Here is a 22,642-nt window from a genome sequence, read left to right on the forward strand (position 1 = left end):
ACTGGGGGAACACGCGGGTGGCTGAGGGGCTGGGCAGGTCCAGGGGGGGCGCGGGCGGTACCAGCATCATGTCTGGCCTCACCGCTGGTTAACTGGTGGTGCCAGGTTAACTGAGCCCAGGGTACCTATGCCGGGGTACCCGTGCCCAGGTGAGCCATGCCCGTGTCCCGGTGCCCGTGTCCCGGCGGTCCCGCAGCCGCGCCCAGGGAGGCGGGCGGCGGAGCGGAGGCGGGGGAGCTCCGGGTCCCGCCCCTGGGGCTGCCCGGCTCTGCCCGGCCCTGCCCTGCCCTGCCCTGCCCGGCCCGGCCCCACAGCTGCCTCTGCCCGCGAGTGCCAGCACCAGGTAGGGCCGGCAGCGGCTGCCGGCGTTTTCCCGGCTCCTCGCCGCACGGCCGGGCGGAGGGAACTGGGCTCGGAGGGAGGGGGCCGGGGTCCCGGGTCCCGTCCCGGGGCGTTTCCTGCGGCATCTGCGAGGATCTGCCGGGCTGTGCCGGGCTCCGCGGGAGCGCTGCCGCCGAGGAGCAGTTCCCGTCCGGCGGGCACCGGCGGGGCCGGGGAGCGGAGGAGCCCCCCGCAAGTCCGGTGCGCCTGGGAACGCCGGTGAAAGCAGTGCGAGTGGTGATGGGAACAGTGGGGGCTTGTTTGTTTTGTTCTTTGCCTGGGGGAAGAATGTTTGAAAGCTCTGTTTGAATAGAAATTCAAAAAATGTAGACACTGAAAACATATTTAAAATGTTTCCTAGGAAGAGTGTTAAAAAAAAAAAGTTATGGGGATGACTTGTTTCAAGGAGGCCTCATTAGTAAGTAGATCCCTCTTGGAATAAAACTGCTTTGAATGTTATTTGCTTTTGGATGTAAAAAATCCGACTTTGCTAACAAGGATGATACTAGCATTGTTTCCCCTTAAGTCTCTTATTTTTCTTACTGATAATTACAATTTCCATTTTCCACTACCAACTCTGCATGATGCAAGTTTATCAGCAAAAAAAAAAAATTCCTTTATTTCCTTTGTGGGAGTAGAGCATGGCTCAGCTCAGGGTGTCCTGCTCTGGAGTCAGAGGGGGTGGGGGTTCCTTAAATGTCTCTCCTCCTTTGGGTTTCTCAAACTATTTTACGGAATACCTTATAGCATCCATCTGGAAAAATGAAGCAAAACCTGAGTGCTGAGGAATGAGTCTCTCACAGGCTATTGCAACTGGTTTATTTTGTCCACGAGACAGTTTATTCCATAGTTTCTACCACAGAGAGGTGGGAGATGGAAGCTTAGCCTGTGCAGGAGCAGAGAGAAGCAGAAGTCAGCCCTGTTTAATATCTGCTCCATGGGATGGGTGCTGCTGGCATCGCCACCGCCTCCCTGCCCGCCCCACTGCCTGGGCTTGGTGTGGTTTCAGGCTCTGGTTGAACTCTGTCCATCTCCAGAGCGGATAATGGGAATGCTGGCCCATGCTCAGGCACCATCCCAGGGTGTCAGTGCTCATCTGTACCATCATCAGACTTGCTGGAGTGGTGGGAAGTCCAGCTCCGAGGATTTCACTGGAATTCAGCATGAAGACAGGGTGGGAATTTTAGTTACACCTCGTTGGTGACAAGGGTGGATGGTGAGCGTCTGAAATGTTAAATGTTTAAGGACAGGGAGAGATTTTTCCAGTGGTTATTTGAGAGTTTAGATGAGTTTTAGTGAGAGCTGAGTACCTGCAGTGTCCCCAGAGGAATGACTCCGGCTCTTGGCAGAGTGGAGGTTTTCTCTGGCTGGATGAAATTCCCGTGCTATGGGGAAAACAGTGGGGAAATTGAACCAGCCATAAATCTTTGGCTGCTTCTGAATGTCGAAAGGGTGACAAAGCAAAAATGCTACTGGTACTGCTAGTTTAACTTTGATTTTACAGGCAAAAATCCAACATGTTTGTGAATTTGTTCCTTTCATCACCAAAGCAGCGATGGGAGCACTCTGCAATCCAGGTTCATGGCTCTGATAATGTTACCAGGGGGATTGCTGCCAGTTCTGGCTAAAAGGCTGCCTGATGTGTTCCAGTACAGGGCTGTTTTTGTAATGCTTTATATAATTTTGGGAGTGCTGCAGCCACGTCCTGAGGTGGTGGTGTGGGCAGCAGTGTCACTGAGCCTCTGTGCCAGGGAAGGGGTAGGGACCTTCCTCTGGAACAAGGAGCAGCAGGTTCAACTGCTGACCCAGACTGAGCCAATGCTTTCCCCCATCCCAAATTCAGATAAAATAACTTTTTGTTGTAGCTTGGATGTTTTACAGAATTCTGGTGGGAACCAAACTATTTTTAAAATAGCCCTGTGACGTATGTAGTGCTCAGGATTGCTATCTGCTTTCAGCTCACTTACAAATACAAGCTTCCATTTTAATCCCAGTCCCAGACATTAGTGTTGCTACCGAGTGGCATGTATGGGAAAGAGGATTTGGGGCAGAAATGTGCCACTTCACAAAACAACTATTGCCCTGTTTTACTTTGGAATCTGGAGACCTAAAGAAACTTTTTTTTGTTCTTTAAGCTGAGGTGATCAAGTGTTGCAGCTTGGTTGCAGTAAAGAAGAACATGGTTAAACACAGATACGAAGTAGCTTGGGCACGTAACTACTGCCTAGAGAGAAGCTCTTGATTTCTGTTCCCTTCCACAGCACTCCGGAATTATCATGTGAATAATCAAGTTCTGAGTGTGTCTCTGCCTCTGCCTGATTATTATCAAATGTTTTTCTGAAAAGGCAGAAGAGTCTGATACAGACAATTTGTCTGTAACGAGATGTGTATTATTTGTGTTGGTTAGTGATTGTCTGGTTCTCCGGGCCGGGTATTTGATATGTCTTCTAACAATTTCAGCTGAAAAGAAAATTGTACATATTGATATTTCGTATGTTTACTTCTAATCTCTTTTGGATCCTTTTAAACTCAAGACTCAAAAGATGTCTTGTGCAGTGGCTTTCAGAGGTCACTGAGGTTTTGCATTAGGAAGAAAACCTCAAGTTTTTTTGTGAAGCTTTTGTGCAGCTCTTTTGTGTACCTCTGTCACTTCATTTGTTCTGCTTCTCACAGCATTAGTTCAAGTGTGTGTCTTTTCAGTCTCTTGATCATTAATTAATCACTTCAGACACTAAGAAGCCTGAGGGAATCGGAAAGAAATGCTCTGGATGATTAATCCTTTTCCCTTAAAAGCACTAAACTTGCTGGAGTTCTCAGCTCTGAGCCATGCCGGAACTATTTTTCCTGTGTCAGACACAAGCTCCCTAGGTGGGGATAGTGCACAGCTATTGAGCTGAACACTGGGGTTTGGCAGTTCGGGAAGTGTTTTACTGCAGGAGGCTCCACAAAGCAGTGGGAGAAGGGAATGCAGCCGGAGACAGCCCCGGGCCACAGGAGAGCTGTCACGCTGGTTCAGCACTGTCTCACAGCAGATGTTTGCACAAAGAGAATGGAAAAGTGCTCAGGCAGTTTTCCTCAGGCCTGTCCTTGTGACTTTGGCAGTCGGGAAGTGTCGTGATCAGGGATTTCTGACTTGAAGGTTCGTTCGGATATTTCAGTGAGGAGGACAAAGGTAAATGAACCGGTGGTGGGAATGTCTGAGCGCTATGTGTGCCCCAGGTCTGGATTTCAGAGGTTTTGCCTCTGCCTCATCTCTGCTTCCCAGGAAGTCGCAGACGTTGGCAGATTTTCAATATTTACACTGCGTCCTACACCCTGATAGCAAACTGCACCAACTGCCAGAGCAGATTCATCAGGCCGCTTATCAGCTGTCAGACACTGCTGGGTGCCTCTGTTTGCCCCTGCAGCAGTGTGTTCCTACCCTCCAGATCCAGCTGCACTGCTGGAACGTGCCCATGGCACAGGGAAATGCTGGGAATGCTTCCCTTGGCCAGCACAGGGCCGGCTGTGTCCATCAGTGTGTGCACCCTGCTGATCCAGGGGTGTATCCAGGGCGCTGGAATGGAGCTGCCTGTTAATGTGGCACTGATAAATCCCATCACAGACGAAATCAGGCCAGACAGCGTCCATTCAATGTCAGCCCCGTACTTCACACCTGCTCAGGGAAGGAAAGTGTGGTCGGAGAAGTTAGGAAAGGCAGTAACAGCCTGTCTCAGCAGGATGGCCAGGTATTTATCTCTGATTATCCACTAATGATGCATTTGCAAGGTTAAATAGAGCTCTGACATTAGTGGAGTTAAACAGAGCTCTGGGGTGCTTTGCACTGCTGGGCTGTCTGGAAATGCCAGCGTGGAATGGCCGTGCTGGATCAGGACGCGCAGGGAGCCTGGAGGTGCCGCTGGCATTGGGAGTGGTTGATTTGGTTGATATTCTGGCGATCTCCCACTGCCCTCTGGAGAACGACCTTTATTTTACTTGGTTCCGTTTTCCCAGCTTTGAGACTTGGTGAGCAGTTGTGTTCTCAGTCAGGATATTCCAGGTTGTCAGGTTTTTGTGATCAAAATTTGGGATGTGATGGTGTCTGGATGGAAGGTTTAGATGGTATGGACTGAAGATTTATATATTTTTTTCCTTTTGCCTGTTTCAAAGTGTTTTTTTTCTGACTATAGACTGTGGTTTTGGTCTTTCCTTTGCTCTTTTTTGTTCCTCATTCACCTCCCACTGAGAACCTGGAGAGCTGGAACCGATCTCAGCTGAGGTCCCAGGACAACTGGAGTGGGAGAAACAACTGTTTGTCTGTATTAGGGCAGTCAGGCAGTGGGACACCGTCCAAACCCAAAGTTTAAACATATGTTATTTATTCAGTGTTTCCACATGCAGTAAAAGTACAGCTACAATTCAAAACAGCATCTTTAAAACACTGGAGGAAATGAATCATCCCGGGATCTCTCAAGATGGACGGAGGCTGCTGCAGTGGGCACCGACACCGTGAGGACTTTCCCTTCTCTCAGGCTCTCTGCTCTGACAATGCTTGTGGTTCCTCCACACCAAAGCCTGAATCCTGCTTGAAATGAGATAAAATTAAACCCTCTCCTGTTAATCACTTAGCTCCGAGGAAGAAGGGATGGTTCTGGCGTGTGTTTATAGCATTGCCCTCTTGTGGCTGTGCCGGCGGGATGGGAGCCGAGTGCTCCGGGCATTCCTGCTGCCAGGGCTGTGCTGCTCCCACGGGTTGTGTTCTCTGGGTCTGGAGCTGGGAACAGCCTGAGTGAGAAGATCTGCATCTTCAGCCACAGTCATTAACACCTGGCCACACCTGCATGTGTCAGGAGAACTGGGACAGGATGGAGAGGGGGACTGATAACTCCATAACTCCGTTTCCACACTGATACACCTGGAAGTTGGTGTTTGTGAAGGAAGCCACATCATGGGAAATGGGGAAATGGGGGAGTCCTGTCTCCCCCTGAAGAGGAGGGTGGTGGAGATGTGCAGAAGCTGCCAGCACTTGTGTGTGCTGGGGCAGGACTGGAGGAAGCTTTGGGTCACACAGGTCTGTGACTGTTCCCTGCCAGCAGGTGAGCACGGGAGCCTGGAACCTTTTCTGAGCTAGAAGGATTGATTCTGAATGTCTATTAAGTGAACTGATTTTTATTAATCCTGAGTTGCTTTGTGTCTCATGTGGGTTTTTGATGTGGAAAGTTGAATTCTGCGTGGAGCTGATGTGGAAGGCAGGAACTGAAGGACTCCCACTGGCCCCATGGTGACACCAGACCTGCTGTGCCATGTCATTGTGACAATAGCAAAATTAATTTATGTGCTTTTTACTCACTTATACTCAACCCTAACGCCTTCCTGTACCTCTCCTGCCCTTGTCCTATGTGTAGCAATGACTCCAAGTCCTTTCACCCCATTGCCTGGGCCTGATACTGCACGAGGAGTGCAAGGCCACGCTCTGTGCTTCCCTTTTGGACTTGGTTTAGGCCATCTCTCCTGGTTTCCAGCCTTTCTCTGGCAATAATGTATTACTCCATTCCTCTTTGGGTTATGGATCACGGATTGAACAACTTCTGTGCTGCAGAGGAATGTATCAGCTTGTTCTCTGGGGAAAAAGAGTTTGCATAAAGTTGCAGATGATTTCCCCTGAACAGGCAGGACCTGGAGACTGGAGGAAGAACATCTGTGTCATTTCCCTGCAGCTGACCACAGGCATGTCTTCACTGCCTCCCTTAATGTGTTCTGGCTGTCACCAGCAGTTCTCTCTCTGGAACATAATTTGGGGAGGTAGCCATATTTTAATGTGCTGGTTTATGTCTTATGTGTTACATAAGCACTCCTTAAATATTTTTTCAGCACTGAACAATGATCTGTGTTGGAGCATAATTCAGGATTTATTTTTGCTCCCCAGTGAATGACAGTGGTCGGTGGTTTCCACTGATCCAGCCTTCCCTGTGCTGTGTGTGTTTAAGTGCATGATTCAGCTCTCACTTATGCTCAAGGCAGGACTCTTAACCAGCTGATTTTATCAGCAGATTTTCCCTGGGTGTGTTTCAGATGGCAAACCTGTCTAATCTCCAAAGCTTTCTCCCATGGAAGTAATATTCTCCCCAGTTTACATCACTGCAACTGAGAAGAAACTCAGGTTTTTGTGTTGAAGTTTTCAGCCTGGGTGCATCGGGCTGAAAGCTCTGTGTTTACTAAATGGGTTGTATTCAAAAGGTACAGAGACCAGAATAGAACTGATGTGACTCATAGTGCAAACAAACAGCTGGAAAAAGTGAACAATACTCAAATCTTCTGGGCCTTCTAATTTGCTAAAGTGGTTTAGTAGGAATCTTAACATGCAAAAAAACTACTTGCCAGTCGTACAGCTAATGCTGGACTTTGTGTCCTGGACTCTTGATCTGAGTTAGGCAACTCAGTTCGAATTTTTATGGATTTGTGGCTTTTCTGTTAAGATGTAGCTGCTGGGAATGCCATTAACTGTGCTGATTCTCATACAGGGAGCTGAAATAGTTCATGGAGTCACCATGGCTGGGGCAGGGGAGGCTCTCCCATGCCAGTTTTTTCTTATCCCAAATAACCTTTGTTTGCTGGCTTCTTCAAGGGATGGAAAGAAAGGGGTTGGGTTTAGTTTTGTGTATATATGAATTTAGGGCTGTCTGGAGACTGAAAACTGAGCTAATCCATCACTTTAGATATTTTCCAGTGCCTGTCCCCTTGGTAACAAAGCTGAAGTCCTGGCAGAGTTATTTTCAATGGTTTACTGAAGAATTATTGATATTCTATACTGGTTTGGCAGGGAAGCTGAAGGAATAAACAAGCATTTCCATTTTCAGGGTGTGCTGTCATCGCTGTGGATCCTGTGCTAAACTTCCTCTGTGTTCAGCAGCATCATGTCCTGAGTTTTGGATTGTCAGAACTTGAGTGATCCTGTGCTGTTCATTCTCACAATCTTTGTTAATTCATCAGAGTTTTTACGGGTCAGCAGCAGATCAGAGAAGAAAGAAATGGCTACGTGGGTAATCAGGCAGTGTGGATTGTGTTCAATGTGCATAAAGAGCTGAACCTGAAGCAAGCAAATAACTTTACTGGGGTTTTTGTTTGTGTGATCTCTTCAGTGTCACTATTTCAGACCTGGAGAATGCAGCCCTTGCTCTGGGGTGTTACTGTGGCAAGCACAACCTGTAGATTTCCTGGGATTGATCATGCCAGGAGGATTATACTCCTTTGCCTCTTGCAAAACAAGGATTTAGGGTTTTCCTGTTGTTGCAGCAGAAATACAGTGGTGATTTACCTCTTCTAGCACTTGGTATAGGAGGTCTGGAATGCTGTAAGATAAGGGAGGCTTTCTTATTTTGAGGATGTATATTGTTATTTATTTGGAGCAGTTCACATTCTCCAGACAATGTTTGGCAAATAAATAAAAGGAACGAGAGAGTTAGTTGGGTGGAAATGCAAACGTTTGCCCCCAAGGTACAATAAGGATTGGTGCACAAGGGGCATTTTTGCAGCATGACTGTAATGTGGATACAGACTCTACTCAGATTTACTGTTCTCCTCATATTTAAGAAATTCAGTCTGCATTTGCAAGTTATTTTGATATTCTGCAAGTGTCATCTGTTAAAATAAAAAATACAGCCTTTGCCATGTAGAAAGGCATGAATTGGTCCAGCAGTGAGCAGCAGGTGGTTTGGATGCTCTGTGGTGAAATGTCATGTTGGCTGCAGCCCTTCCTGTGTGGGGTTTGTTTATGCAGCAAATTTAGACAAATTATGTGAACCCATCATGAGTTGACACCAGAGCTGCAAATGAGCACAATCACATGGGGATGTGGCCTAGCCTTGTTTCTGTCTCATTTAATTCAGCCAAGCTTTCCTGAGCAGCCCTGTGCAGGTAAGTCCTGACTATATTTGTGGGTATATTCAGGTGTGAATTGCCACAAATTATTACAAGTTAACTGGGCCTCGCAAAAAATGCTGTGCTCATTTTTCTCTTGTTAGTGGCTAGTTACTGAATGAAATAAAGATTTTCCTTCTTTCCCTGCTGTGAGTATTGGATGATATTATCTTGTAGAAAGTTACTTTAGATACATCATTAAGCTTTAGATGGTGGTAGGTGTGAAGATGTGAGAGTGTATTTGATGTGGAGGAACCACACATTAATTATTCCCTGCAACGGATTTTGCAGTGTGATGAGGTAGAGTAAGAGATTCCAGGCTCAATGTGCACAGGTTACTCCTGAAGGGAACAGGACATTCCTCTCAGTATGGTTGTGCGGGTGGTGCAGAACCGGGCAGCTCCTTGGCAGAAATTCGGAGGAGGGTAAAGACAAACGGCCAAAGTGCTGCTGGTGTCAGTCTGTGAGGGCAGAGGTGACTGTGACAGATGAGGGGGAGGCACAGCCACAGGGATGAATAAGCAGAGCTGGGTTGGATACAGGACAGACAAGAGCTGAGGCCCAGATCGGAGGTGGTGGAAGCAGCAGCAGCCGCCAGGGCTTGCACAGCACGGGGAGGGTGCACAGCAGTGTCAGGATTGCTGAGCAGGGGGACTGGGGGCCTCTCTGCCTTTTCTGGCCTTTCCCCTGAAGCAAACAGCTTCCAGCTTCGAGGAGATCATTTCACACTTCCCTGGAGCAGCAGCTCCAGGCTGCCATTGGTCTGTGACTTTTGCTTCCCTCGCATTCCGAGTGTCGCCTTTCCTGTTGGGTGCCCAGGAGCAAATCCCTGGGATTGTTCCTGCAGGCCAGACTCCATCCCAGGGCATTCCCAGGCTGGCCTGTCCTGGTGGTGTGACTGCACATCTGGAGACCATAATGAACTTGCTGTCTTCCAATGGTTGCTCAAATCGTTGGACCAATTTTCCTAAGTTCTCGGTTTTATCACTGTGCAGCCAAGTGTCATTTAGCTGATCCATCTGCACTGAAATCCTGTATTCCAACCCCTTTCCTTGTTTTCCTTAAACAATTTTCCTTTGCACAAGATGTTGGCTGTGTGTAGCACCCTTTCTGGGACTGAGCTGGACACTTTTATTATCAGCAGCTTGAAGAGTGCCTATTTGCCATGTCTCCATCAGGAGACACCCTTTTCAGTAGGGCCCTGGCGATCTCAGCTGGCAAATGCCCTCAGAACAATGTCCAGAGCAAACATTTCTGGGGCTTGATTTAACAATGCAACACTTGCTGCCAGCAGTGATAACCCAAACCAGCTGTTGGGGTAGATTTACACCTATTCCCTCCGGGAATGGCTCCGATTAATTAATTTTACGAAAGAGCACTATAATATACAATTTATGCACTGTAGCCCTCTTTCCATTTTTTGCCTGTATTTACGTACTGCAGCTCATTGGCAATGCAAGCTTGGACTTACAAAATGCCAAATTAATTAGAAGACTAAATAAATTGTTTTTCAAAAATATTGTATCTGCATATATCTGCAGATTACATTATCTCCTACAGTGGGATGTTAACAAAGAAGATTATCCCGGGTCTTTTTGCCTTCAGTCTGTGAGGTTTGCCCAGGTGTGGCACTATACAGGTATTTAATTTAGTAACAAAAAGTCCAGAGTATTTTTCCATTTGGAAAGGACCCATCTCTTTCTAATGTTATGCAACCCAGTTATTTTGGTTTGGGTTTGCTGCAGCTGCCAAAGCCTTTCCCAGCTGCCTTCCTTGGAGTCAAGGTCCCAACATGTTTTCCACTGACTTAGACCTCTGACACTCTGAACTTCCTTCACAGAGATCAGAAATACCAGCAGGACTAGCACATTGTTTTTATTGTCTGTTTCAGTTTGAGAATTTCCAGTGAAATTTTCAAAGGTACATTGCCAAGGTGACATTTCAAATTAAAATGCATCAGCTTGGATAAGAGAGCAGCAGAGTGTCCTCAGGAGAGAGGGATAGAAAATATCCTCATGGAGAGTGGAGAAAGCACAAAGCAGCGTCTGCTCTTTCCTTCGTGGAAGTTTTGTTGTGGACTTCTGTGGGTGGAGAGTTTGGCCCCTTATTTAAGCATCTTTTGAGAGATTCTGGCAGTGGGAAGCTCAGCCTGTCAGTAATTCTCCCCTGGGTGTGTTGAGAGCAAAAGTGCCCAGGAGCACAACCCCACATTGTGTGGCTGCTCTGTTCCTGAGGGCCACAGGGAAAGCTTCCTGCACAGCTCGCTCACTGCAAACACTTGGGAAATGTGATAGATGAACTTGCTGAAGTGTGAGACGGTTGGGAGAATAATCTCTTTATTGGTGGCAGATCGTTGGGATGCTACAGTCGCCCTGTTGTAATTCCTTTGGGCTGAGTAGGTTTGATGGCTGTTGTGTTCCTGTCACAGGGTGTTGCTACACCCTCAGAAATACCTCGTCGTGAAATTATTGAATTACTGAATGAGCTTTTGTTCTGTCACCTACCAGACTCTGAATGCTCTGTTGTGAACCTGGGAGCTGAAATCCATCAGTGCATCCCCAACCTCCCCAGAGCTGCTACTCTGACAGTGGCGTGTGTGGAGGTTCATTCAGGTGCAAAGCAGGGGCTGAACTCTGCTCCTCTGACAAGTTCAGGGAGCTGAGGGTGCATTCCCCCATCCTCAGGTTGCTCAGTTGAATCCTTGTCCTCTCCAAAGTCTCTTTCCCTGCATCCACTGCCAGCTGGAGCAGCCGTGCTGTTCCTCTGTGTCTCATCAACTTCCCAGCTCTCAGCTGACAAAATGTTGCCTCTGTTGCTGATGTCTCTTAATTTCTCCCTGTGAGTGGATGTTTGGCCTGTGTGACCCCCACTGCGCTGTCGGTAATGGATAGCACATTGTGTGGAGTGAGTGCCTGCTGGGCTGCAGGCTCTCCGAGAGGCTGGAGGAGGCTCTGGGATTCCAGCAGGATTGTTTGCACAAACACGTTACGCCCCTGTGCTGCCGAGGGGGTGGGTGTGTTTGTCCCCGATAAAAGATTGGCTTCTGCCCTTCATCTTCCCCAGCAGCGAGAGGAGCAGGGAGCTGGGACTCCCCACAGCCTCTGCGGGAGAAGGGAGAAGCCCATTCGCTCGTAGAAATGGGCAGAAAGGACTTCAACTATCTTTTCCTCACCATTTTCTGCACAATGGCTCTGAAGCTGAGCTGTGTCAGCTCCATGTCTGTGGCAGGGCTTGGATATGTTGTTACAGCAGCTGTTGTGCTTTCAGCTGTGGTAAGTGATTAACATCACAATTAAACACTGAAAAACTTCTGGTTTCCAACTACTTACAGGAGTCACTCTCCTTTAACTCTTTGTCAGGGTTTTGTCCAGGTTTTAGTGGGAATTTCGGAGGATTCAGTCTGACTGGAATCTTGATGATAAAGTTAATTATTTTCCATCTTTGATACTTTATTTCAGCTTAGGAATCACTTTGGTACCTAACTTACTATTTTGCTTTCTAGTTTGTAACATTCTTTGTTTCTGCCTTGAAAGCTGAGCATATTTTACTTTTGTCCATCAGCTGCTGTGAACCATCTTCTTTGTCAAAGTACTGAATGCTTCTGCTATAATATTGCGATGTTTTCTTCCCTGCTACCTGATAGCAGTCAAAGGTGTGGTGTGATCGATGGACAGACTTCATTGTCAATACACCAGAAATGTTCTATTTCCTTTCAGAATTATCAAAGTGAATTCTTTTACAAGAGAGGAAACTGTTCATTATGTTTGTTTAAAAAAAAAGGATATTGCACCATGTTAATATATTGCATAAGTACGGCAAGAAACGTATTAAACCAAAATTGCAATGTCCTTAGGACAGGATGTTGTGTAAGTTAGTGTAATTCCTGCAAGGGAGCAGTCAAAGTAACAGGTAAGAATGGAAGAGCTTTGAGAAACCTGTTAATTACCTAAATCTTCGATGATACTCACAGCATTTTCCATTTGGGTTTAGAAAACCTGTAAATCATGTTTGTGCAGGATGTACAACATGTGGAGTTAAAAGGGGATTCTTTCCGACAGCCTGGAATGTCAAACTTCATTTATGTGCCATACTGAAAAGTTATAAATTAGTAAGGAAAATATAGAGATTAAAATCCAGAGAGAGAGACAATAGAGTCTAGAAGAGGAAAAGTCAGGAATAAACCAGGAATTGGAGGTGATTGGAAGCGAAAATAAGCTGAGCAATAGAGAGCGATTCTTTCCACACCCAGCCTTTTTTTCCCCTTCAAAACTCAGTGCACGAGAAAAAAGGAATCTTTCCACTTTTTGCTTGGCACAACAGATTAAGAGATGAGAAGCAACTTAAATTAAATCCTTCCTTGTGTCCTGCACGCTGAACAGCATCCTCTGTCTCGCCCCCAGCCTGTCACCATGGTGGAACACGCAGAGTTTTTGAAGGCTGGGAAGGAACCCGGCCTTCAGATCTGGAGGGTTGAGAAATTTGATTTGGTCCCAGTGCCAAAAAACCTGTATGGAGACTTCTTCACTGGAGATTCCTACCTGGTGCTGAACACCATCAAGCAGCGCAGCGGGAACCTCCAGTACGACCTGCATTTCTGGTTGGGTGAGTGCTGGGAGTGTCCCTGTGGAACTGAGAGCCCAGAGTGACCCCTGAGCCTGACTGCACCACCATGGCCAGTTTATGTTACCCAAGGAAATAAAAAGCAGAACAGTGAGAATGCAGTTCTGGCTGTAAATAGCCCTACTCACCTCAGATATTTGCATGGTCTCTGCAATAGAGAGTACAGCCACCTCTGTTTGTGAAAACAGCTGTTCCTGGGCAATAGGACAGGTAAGTCCCTGTTCTCCAGAGGTTCACAGGGAAGACAAGATCTCAGGGGAAAGGGCTGGCTGAAATAATTTCTGCCTGAAAGGAGGGAGGTCAGGTGTGTTCCTCCTGATCAGGGAGTGGGATTTTTCCCTCTCCTAACTGCCCTCTGCAGTCCATGTCACAGAGTACCATGCCAAGGCTTTCCCCACAGGCTGCAAACCCCGGGCTCTTTGACAATATCACAGTTAAACCTGCTTTCTCCGTGTGTGTTTGCACAGTTGAATGCAGAGGCAGACCCTGCATTCCCTCCCAGTGTCTCTCTCAATGTTTCAGGTGATGAAAGCTCTCAGGATGAGCGTGGGGCTGCTGCCATCTTCACTGTTCAGATGGATGAGCACCTGCAGGGAAAGGCTGTGCAGCACCGTGAGGTGCAGGGCCACGAGTCCCCCACCTTCCTGGGCTACTTCAAATCCGGCATCAAATACAAGGTGGGTGACAACAGAACCTCGTCTGCAAGAAATGGTATCTTGCCCAATTCCCAGGAGAGTGAGAATTGCCTTTTTTCCAGTTGTTCAAAACCCATTCTCAGCCAGATGTTTTCATGAGTTAGAACTGCACAGGGTGGAGAACAGCAGATCCCAGTGGGAGAGATTTGGCTGAATTAATATTACACAAGAAAAGCCCCAGAAAGTTTTAGGAATCAAGGTTTGTTTTTCTTCGAGAGGCAGAGGAAAGAACAGTCCCAAGGCACCTGGAATGAATTTAAGAAGCAGCAAAGTTAATGGGAAACGCCTACCCGGGAGATTTGATTTCTCCCCACTTGCATAACAGTTTGACCTTGCAGTCTCTGTGCTGAGCCCACCCTCTCAGCATGTGCAATGTTTTGGTAAAGGAGATGAACAGTAGTGGGAGTTACTCCTCCCTGCCATCACAATAAAGTGGGATAGAAGTGAAAACATGCAGTCGAGCAATTGTATCTGTTAGGAATCCAAAGGCCCAAGCAAAGTGATATCAGGTCACATGCTTGCAAAGTGCTCACATTGCCTCACGTCTGAGACTTTCCTGATCTTTCTGTTTTATTTCGCACTCATTTGTTGTTATTTTCATTCATTTAAGCGTAGTTGTGCTTTTTTTGAGGATAACTGACATGGGTCCTGTTGCCTGCACTGATAAATAATTCCCAGTGTCTCTTTATCAGCAGAGAAAGTGAATCTTGAGCTTGGGATAATTTCTGGTAGGCAGGACATGTTATGCAGATGGGAATACACTCTTCCCTCCAGTCCTAGAGTGAATCCTTGCTCCTGTGTTTCCCCTCAGGCTGGTGGTGTGGCTTCTGGCTTCAGACACGTGGTTCCCAACGAGGTCACTGTGCAGAGGCTGCTGCAGGTCAAAGGCAGGCGAACGGTCCGGGCCACAGAGGTCCCTGTGAGCTGGGACAGCTTCAACACAGGGGACTGTTTCATCCTGGACCTGGGCAGTGTGAGTACCATGTCAGAGGCAGGTTTGGCAGAATCCCGGGGGCAGGAGGTGTCTGACATTTTACGGAAGGTTTTTTCCTCACTCAGTTGAAGCCATCTCAGTGCTGAGCATCCTGAAACACTGACACTGTTCAGTCCCAGCTGAGTCCTGTCTCATCTAGAGAGGAATTGTCAAGCTCTGACAGCGCCTTTCTCTTTCCCCCAGAACATCTTCCAATGGTGTGGCTCCGACAGCAACCGCCAGGAGCGGCTGAAGGCCACGGTGCTGGCCAAGGGAATCCGGGACAACGAGCGCAACGGGCGCGCCAAGGTCTACGTGTCAGAGGAGGGATCCGAGCGGGAGGAAATGCTCCAGGTTATTCCCTTTGTCCATTTGTCAGTGCTGGAGTGGGAATTGCGGTGTGTGGAGGAAAGGGGAGGTGTGTCTGTACATGTGAAGTGCTTGTAGTGTAAATACAGCTCAATGAAGACCTGGTCCCCTGCCCCACTAGGACATCAGAGTGTATTTACATGGTTGGTATGGAATTCTCTTCTACTCATTCTCTTGACTGGAGGACCTGGGAAGGAAGATCCTCTTGGACTGGCTGGTAATGATTTTTCTCTCCCTCACAGGTCCTGGGACCAAAGCCCAGTTTGCCAGCAGGGGCTTCTGACGAGACCAAAACCGACACAGCCAACAGGAAGCTGGCAAAGCTCTACAAGGTAACAAGGAACCCTGACATAACCCTGGGGAGAATGGACTGATCTTTGTGAAATTAGATGGAGGTGGAATAGCAGAGAGGAGCTGAGCTGCTCTGAGTCCTACTCTTGCCTCACTCTGCTTCTTAACAAGTTTTGTGTATGAACCTGGGGTGCTTACACCACATGTCCATGTACTTTCTGTTGTGTTTGTCACCACTTTTGACTAGTGAGACAGCTGGGACTTTCAGGAATTTTTGAGAGAAAGGTGGAGTGTGAAACAAATGAGGGAAAAAGGGAGTTTTCCTTTTTTGCTGTCAGGCATTGTGTTATGAAGGTGACAGGAAAGAACCAGAAACAGTGGGCCTGAGAAGCAGGACCTGCCCCTTTCTAACACTCAGATGAAGCAATGACTTGGAAGGTGCCACTTGACATCAGCTGTGTGAGTTGGAGAAGAATGTCCAAGACTTTTTGGAAGGAATCTTCTCTAAGCAGCCTCTGATATCCATGGGGTGAATATCTGCCAGGATGGTTTGTTATGTGGCACTTTATGCATTAGTCAGTAGAGGAACTCAGACTTTTAACCCCACTTGATACAGGGAGGCTGGTCTCAGTTACCCTCCAGTCCCTGTGTGCAGTTGGTTTGCTTTAGAAGATACTTCCTTTGTGCTGAGGATATTTACCATTTTGGACCAATCTCTGGTTGGTCCCAGCAGTATCTGCTTTGCTAGAAATACTTGAAATCTTCAGTGTAAGTGTTATGTTTTTGCTATACTGTTGCTGTGTCAGAGGTATCCTGTTTGAAAACAATAGTGCCTGCAGCAGCCAGTGCATTCAAATGGATTTCCCTTCCCCTCCCTGAGTTCTGAGCTATGGCCACGGAGCAGGAGGAAGCACAGGGTTCCTTATGTGACCTCCATGCTGTGTTGTCACAGGTCTCCAATGGGGCTGGGAACATGGCAGTGTCCCTGGTGGCAGATGAGAACCCCTTCTCCCAGGCAGCCCTGAGTACTGATGACTGCTTCATCCTGGACCATGGCACAGATGGAAAGATCTTTGTTTGGAAAGGTACCAGAGAGAACCAGGGAGAAAATAATTAATATCATAAGTAGAAAGGCAGTTGCTCTCTCTCAGCCATCACAACAGGCACGAAAGAGATTGAACAATTGCCATTTGCTATTTGGCATCTGGAAGGCTGGGCCTTCTACTTTTGCAAAAGGAACTTGGGACAGTTTCTCCTCTGGGTAAAAAAAATCAGACCCCTTTTCTCTCTATTTTCTTTAAAGGCAAAGGTGCCAACTCTGAAGAGAAGAAGGCAGCACTGAAAACAGCCTCAGAGTTCATTGACAAGATGGGCTATCCCAAACACACCCAGGTAAGGACCTGTAGCAGCCCCAAGCACTGGGGTCACTTTTCTGCCCCACGGGCCAGGGGCTGCAGAGCAGGGATGGCTCAGGTGACTTGGCCCTGTCAGTCTCTCAAGTAGCTCCTGTTGTGGGTGATCTGCTCTGTTTTGGGAGATTCTGCAGTGGTGCTCCTGGCCTAAACCAGCATTTACCCCACTACAGCTGATAGTTAAAGTTTCTTCCTCTTGGACACTCTTTTACCTTTTCCATGACCCCTCCAAAGAGGAAAAAAGGAGTAGATAAACCTGCTGTTCTTAGGGAGATGCTTCTAAAGGCTCATTCATTTCAGATCCAAGTCCTCCCTGAAAGTGGTGAGACACCTTTGTTCAAGCAATTCTTCAAGAACTGGCGAGACAAGGACCAGACAGAAGGGCTGGGGCAGCCTCACGTTTCTGGCCACGTTGCCAAGATCGAGCAGGTCCCTTTCGACGCAGCCACCCTGCACAGCTCCAAGGCCATGGCTGCCCAGCACGGCATGGAGGATGATGGCTCTGGCAAGAAACAGGTCAGCAGTGGCACAATCACTTTGGGAAGGTTTCCAAACTTTTCTTTGCTACTTAATGGCATTGCTGCAAGAGCAGCGAGACAAGTGGGGGCTGGAGAGTCATCAACACTGAGGTCTTGTAACTGCTGGGGGAATTTCTGACACCAGAAATACCATCAGGGTCTTGAAAGCCCTGCAGGTAAGGGATTGATTCTGACTCCACGATTTCCCAGCACTGTGGACATGGATTTATTCCTCCTCCTCCTGGTTACTCTCCCTGTTGCCATCACGTGTGTGAGGGGTGAATGTCTTGGAGCACCTGGGTTCATGACTTTGAGCACAGAAGCAGGGCTGGAGTTGAGCTTGAACGGGCTGGGGGCTGTCCAGAAGCCCGCAGAGGTCCCGGCCGAGGTTTGCCTGATTAAACCCGCCCCGGAACGCCTCAAAGCTGCGTTCGGGACGAGCTGCTGGAGCCGGTGGGAATTGTCCTGCCAGGTTCCGGCAGGGGGCGCGGCAGCACCGCCAGCTCCGGGATGCGGAATTCAGGGATAACGCGCGCCGGGAATGGGCTCGTTCCGCAGCGCCTCTGCTTCTCTCCCGCCAGATCTGGAGAATAGAAGGCTCCGAGAAGGTGCCGGTGGACCCCGCCACGTACGGGCAGTTTTACGGAGGGGACAGCTACATCATCCTGTACGATTACCAGCACGACGGGAAGCAGGGACAGATCATTTACACCTGGTAAGGGACTTATCCTGGGGCAAGATAGGAAACCCTGGGGCTGCGAGTCCACTTGGAAAGTCGGTCGCTGCTGGTTCCCTCTTTCAGAGGAACCTTGGGAGATAAAATTTCACCCTGGATAACTTTCCCTTGCTAACAAAACAATACCAGAGGTCTGGGATGTTTCATTTGAAGTAGAACAATGGAGGGAACAACTGTGTGAGCTTTTTTTAGTTTTTCCTTTTTCCCCCACTGGTAGTTACTCCCTTCTTTGGATCAAGCTGTGCTTATCTAGGAAAGTGCTGCTTATCTAGGAAAGGTTCTTATCTCCCCCTGTACTCGATGTGCTACAATAGAGGATAAGGAGTTTCTCCTTTGTATTGAATGAAGTGCTGCAGAGATTGGGTAACACAGGATTTCCTTACCTCCTCTTGATCTCTGTAAGGTGTGTGTGGGAGGGGGGAGAGAGAAAGGCTTAGAATAAAGCTGGGATTTGGCCTTGTTCTTCAGGCAGGGTGCCGACTCCACACAGGATGAGATTGCAACCTCTGCTTTCCTCACAGTGCAGCTGGATGAGGAGCTGGGAGGCAGCCCTGTGCAGGTAAAGAGACAAACCCAGCAGGGATAAAGAATGTATATATAGTAACACCTGGCTCAGCTGGGTGCTCTGTGAATATTCCAGCTCGACAGTGGGTTGTAAAAGCCATTTCTGGTACATCTTGTGCTCCTCAAAACTGACAGCAAGTTTCTTTTTCTCCAGAAACGAGTAGTGCAAGGGAAAGAGCCCCCTCACCTGATGAGCATGTTTGGTGGAAAGCCCTTGATTGTTTACAAGGGTGGAACCTCTCGGGAAGGAGGCCAGACAGCCCCTGCGGCAACGCGGCTGTTCCAGGTCCGCTCCAGCACCTCCGGAGCCACCAGAGCAGTGGAGGTATGTGGAGGGAGAGTCAGCCTTGGTGATGTGTGGACAGCCCATGATGGAAACATGATCCAGTTGAAGAGTTCAGTTCCCTCTATGGAAGTGGAACTTGGGCCAGGACACAGGTTCAGAGCCCACTGCTCTGAGAGAAAACACACACAAACCCCTCTGTGCAACAACAAGGGGGAAATTAAATCCTAGTGAGGAGAGGGCAGTGGTTTGTGGCTGCAGTAACTTCCCAAGTTTCTAGCTTCAAGAGGCCTGTCCTTGTTGACACAGAGGAGTTGGTGTTAATGATTGATCAGCATTGGCAGCAGGGACTGCTCTGCCATGGGCTCCCTGGTGAGCTCCTAAAGCTGCTGCCATAACCACGAGGACTGGCACAGTGACAGCCAGACACTCCTGCCATAGGTCGTGTGTACCTGTAATCACACACTGAAACAGTTATTTACTCTTCCTGTGTGGAAAATCTAACTCATCGCTGGGATACAGGGAAGGTACAACGCATCTGACAGCCTGACCATGCTCACATGGAGTATCTTGTTTGCTGTTTATTCAACTATAGGCTCTGGTTTGAAGTAACAGGCTCTGTGTAGAGGATGGTTACATCTGACACCTGCAATGTTCCTTCTTTTCAGCTGGATCCTACAGCCAGCCAGCTGAACTCCAATGATGCCTTTGTCCTGAAAACTCCCACTGCTGCCTACCTGTGGGTTGGCCAAGGAGCCAGCAATGCTGAGAAATCAGGAGCACAGGAGCTGCTGAAGATACTGGGAGCTCGCCCAGTACAGGTTGCTGAGGGCAGAGAGCCAGGTGAGGGGCCACGGTGGAGTCTGGGATCGTTTCTGTGTAGCTGCACATCCTCAGCAATTATTTCATGGATATTTTGTCTCCCAGAACAAGATGTGGACATGGGCACAGAGGGGCTTCTCCAGGGTATTCTCGTCGTGTAACAGTGCTTTCACGTCTGTAGGCCCTTGGGACTTTCTGAGCCAGAATAATGCTTCAAGTCCTACCCAAACTACAACCCCGATGTGGGTTCCATGAACAGGAGAAGCACCAGTCTCTCTTTCTGTTTTGCAGACAATTTCTGGGCAGCCTTGGGTGGCAAAGCTCCGTACCGCACCTCGCCCCGGCTCAAGGACAAGAAGATGGACACTCACCCCCCGCGTCTCTTCGCATGCTCCAACAAGAGCGGGCGCTTCACCGTGAGTGTCTGGGGGCATTTGTTCAACATCCACCTGGCAGGGCTGGGAGAAGCTCAGGCCCAGCTGCTCTGAGCGCCCCACCAGGGCTTACACCTGATCTTTCTTCATGTCAGTTAAGGTAGTGATTCTTGAAGCCCATGCTCATCTTAACCCTCTGTTTTCCAGATTGAAGAAGTTCCTGGAGATCTGACTCAGGATGACCTTGCCACAGATGATGTGATGCTCCTCGACACGTGGGATCAGGTGCGTCACATTCCCAGGGGAACAAGAGGAGCAAAGAGCAGGCACAGATTGGCTCCACATGGAGACCTGAACCACAATAGCTAGAAGTGCTGCTGTATTACAGATTCAGCACAAATCAGCCACAAGGCAACTCGGAGATGAATTTTGATGTTTTATGGAGAAATGTTCAAACATCTGCTACTTTCCCCTGATGTTAAGCTGGCGTAGAATTTGTTCAAGGATCTACAATTCATGGAGATAAAATGCAGGCAAAAAAAATTCTCATTATTGACCAATAGCTTTGGTCATGTTGGTCAACAACCCAGGCACACCAATATGAGAATTTTCTGTTTTGCGTCACACTCTGTTCACTGAGGCTTCGTCTAAATTATCCCTTCATAAAGAGATTGGTTGTTGCTGAAGTAATTAATATGCGTATTTTTATCTTTAGGTCTTTGTATGGATTGGGAAAGATGCCCAAGAAGAAGAAAAGACTGAGGCACTGAAATCTGGTAATGTCACGTTTTCCTCTCTGAGCTATCCCTTTCTCATTTTCCCACTGTCTGATCATGACTCAGGCAATTTATATTCTAACAGGCATAGATAAAACCACAGGGTACAAAGTTTCAGTGGGTATTTTTGTTTAAATGGCCAGTGTGAAGCTGCCTCTCTGGCAGCCGTTTAGGCCCAGTTTAGCTGCTGCTCTGCAGGCCTGGTGCTCAGTGAGATCCCCTCTCTGTGTCCCCAGCCAAGCGCTACATTGACACAGACCCATCCACGCGGGACAAGAGGACCCCCGTGACCATCGTCAAACAGGGCTTCGAGCCTCCCACCTTCTCGGGATGGTTCCTGGGCTGGGACGACGACTACTGGGCTGTGGATCCCCTGCAGAGAGCAATGGCAGACGTGGATGTGTGAGGAATGTGTTTGAAACAGAGCAAGTTCAGTGCCTTCAAGAGCTCCTTCCTCCAGCAGGATGTATGTTAACGAGGAAATGATGTTAATAGCCAATTAGTTGTGCAATAATTTCCGAAAACAATCATGACCAGTCATTGACCCTACTCCTTGCTTTGATTATATTTAATGCAATAAAGCTTGTATGTAATATGGGAAGAACACAAATGGTGGGGTTTGTTACAAAGAAGAAAACATTAAACGGCAGCTGTAGATCCCACGTTTGAACACATCTTAGAAATCAAAACCTTCTTTGTGCCATCTTTTGCACATGGACTTTTTACTAAATGGTTACAGAAATTATTTTGAGGAGTTTGGGACTGCTTTGCTTTTCTCTCCTCAGAATTACACGCATTTGAGACCCTGACAAACAGTATTTTACTCTTTTAGAAAGTCACTCATTAGTAAACAGCATGTTTTTTATTCAGGATGAGAGCAAAAAGCATCTTGTGGTGTCAACAAGAAGTCACTGGGGTGGCACCTGCAGCAGCAACAGCAGGAGTTACAGAGACTCATCTTCCCTAAGGATTAACCTGGAGCTGTGCAGTTGCTCTGTTTCCCACTCCAAGGTCCTGAGTACAGCAAAGCTAATTATTCCAGCTTTGTTAACTGATTCCCCCCTTCCCAGCCAGAAGTTAAGCTCAGTTTACATGAGCTGCCACCCTGACAAACACAGAGTATATTGCTTTGGTGATGCAGAGGAAAACCTGCCCAGCAGCCAGGCAGAAAAGCAACAGCACTTGGGCATCTCCTGCCAGTGACAAAGGCACTGCGTGTCGAGGCACAGGTGACCAGGCCTAAACCACCAGAAAATACAGAGCTGATCGGAGCAGAAAGGGCATAAAAAACAACTTATGGAGTTTATGCTGGCCAGTGGGAGAAGGGCACTTACATCATTGATCTTGGCTGTTCTGTTTCATTGCTACCTCCCAGAATTTTAAGATGCTAGACTCAGTGTTGGTGGCAGCCTGGAGAGCCTCCCCCCAGGCAAACTCCAATTCTTCTCATTTTAATCTGTAATTACACCTAATACAGAGGTACAAACCAGGAGGTTTAACAGCTTGGGTTATGTGAGCTGAGGCTCACCTGCTTTGGGGATGAAGCGTAAGGCCTTACTGACTCAACAACCACTCCAGGTCTGCACAGAGCAGCACCAACAGGTGAAGCACCAGTGCAGCATCTTCTGTTAACACCACCCCTCCCTGCTCGTTACAGACATCCTACTTCTTAGAGAAATAACGTTTTAGACCTGGATAAAATGCAGCACTTTGGCTTTTAAAAATTCTTTTTAAGAGAAACAGATACAGGCAGAGCCTTTTCAGTGCTTTGAAGTAGCATAACTATGCAGACACAGCCCCGTAACAACAGCAGCCCATCAGTGACCACAGGCACGCTGTATCCATAACTACAGCATGGTTGTGCCATTCCTAGGTGGCAGAACAGACAGAAAGTTCCACTAATAACTCTTTCTCATGAATGGGGACTGGTTT

General features: G+C 48.0%; 1 protein-coding gene across 2 annotated transcripts; it reads left to right on the forward strand.

Moving 5' to 3' along the window:
• The first annotated feature begins 320 nt into the window (after positions 1 to 320).
• On the forward strand, positions 321 to 21,399 carry GSN (gelsolin). Of its 2 annotated transcripts, none has more exons than XM_069032068.1 (17): positions 321 to 343; positions 12,678 to 12,879; positions 13,420 to 13,574; positions 14,404 to 14,565; positions 14,770 to 14,919; positions 15,177 to 15,266; positions 16,178 to 16,310; positions 16,529 to 16,617; positions 16,938 to 17,153; positions 17,737 to 17,870; positions 18,360 to 18,450; positions 18,610 to 18,780; positions 19,407 to 19,581; positions 19,852 to 19,976; positions 20,142 to 20,219; positions 20,650 to 20,710; positions 20,947 to 21,399. In XM_069032068.1, exons 2-17 carry the CDS (start codon positions 12,687 to 12,689, stop codon positions 21,114 to 21,116), a joined length of 2,193 nt encoding a protein of 730 aa, XP_068888169.1. In that variant the 5' UTR covers positions 321 to 343; positions 12,678 to 12,686; the 3' UTR covers positions 21,117 to 21,399. The 2 variants fall into 2 exon arrangements, with proteins under 2 accessions (XP_068888169.1, XP_068888167.1); XM_069032066.1 differs by lacking the exon at positions 321 to 343 and adding an exon at positions 11,325 to 11,549.
• The last annotated feature ends 1,243 nt before the right edge of the window (positions 21,400 to 22,642 follow it).

The sequence above is a fragment of the Aphelocoma coerulescens genome, chromosome 17 (genome assembly GCF_041296385.1).
Source record: "Aphelocoma coerulescens isolate FSJ_1873_10779 chromosome 17, UR_Acoe_1.0, whole genome shotgun sequence".
NCBI lineage: Eukaryota > Metazoa > Chordata > Aves > Passeriformes > Corvidae > Aphelocoma > Aphelocoma coerulescens.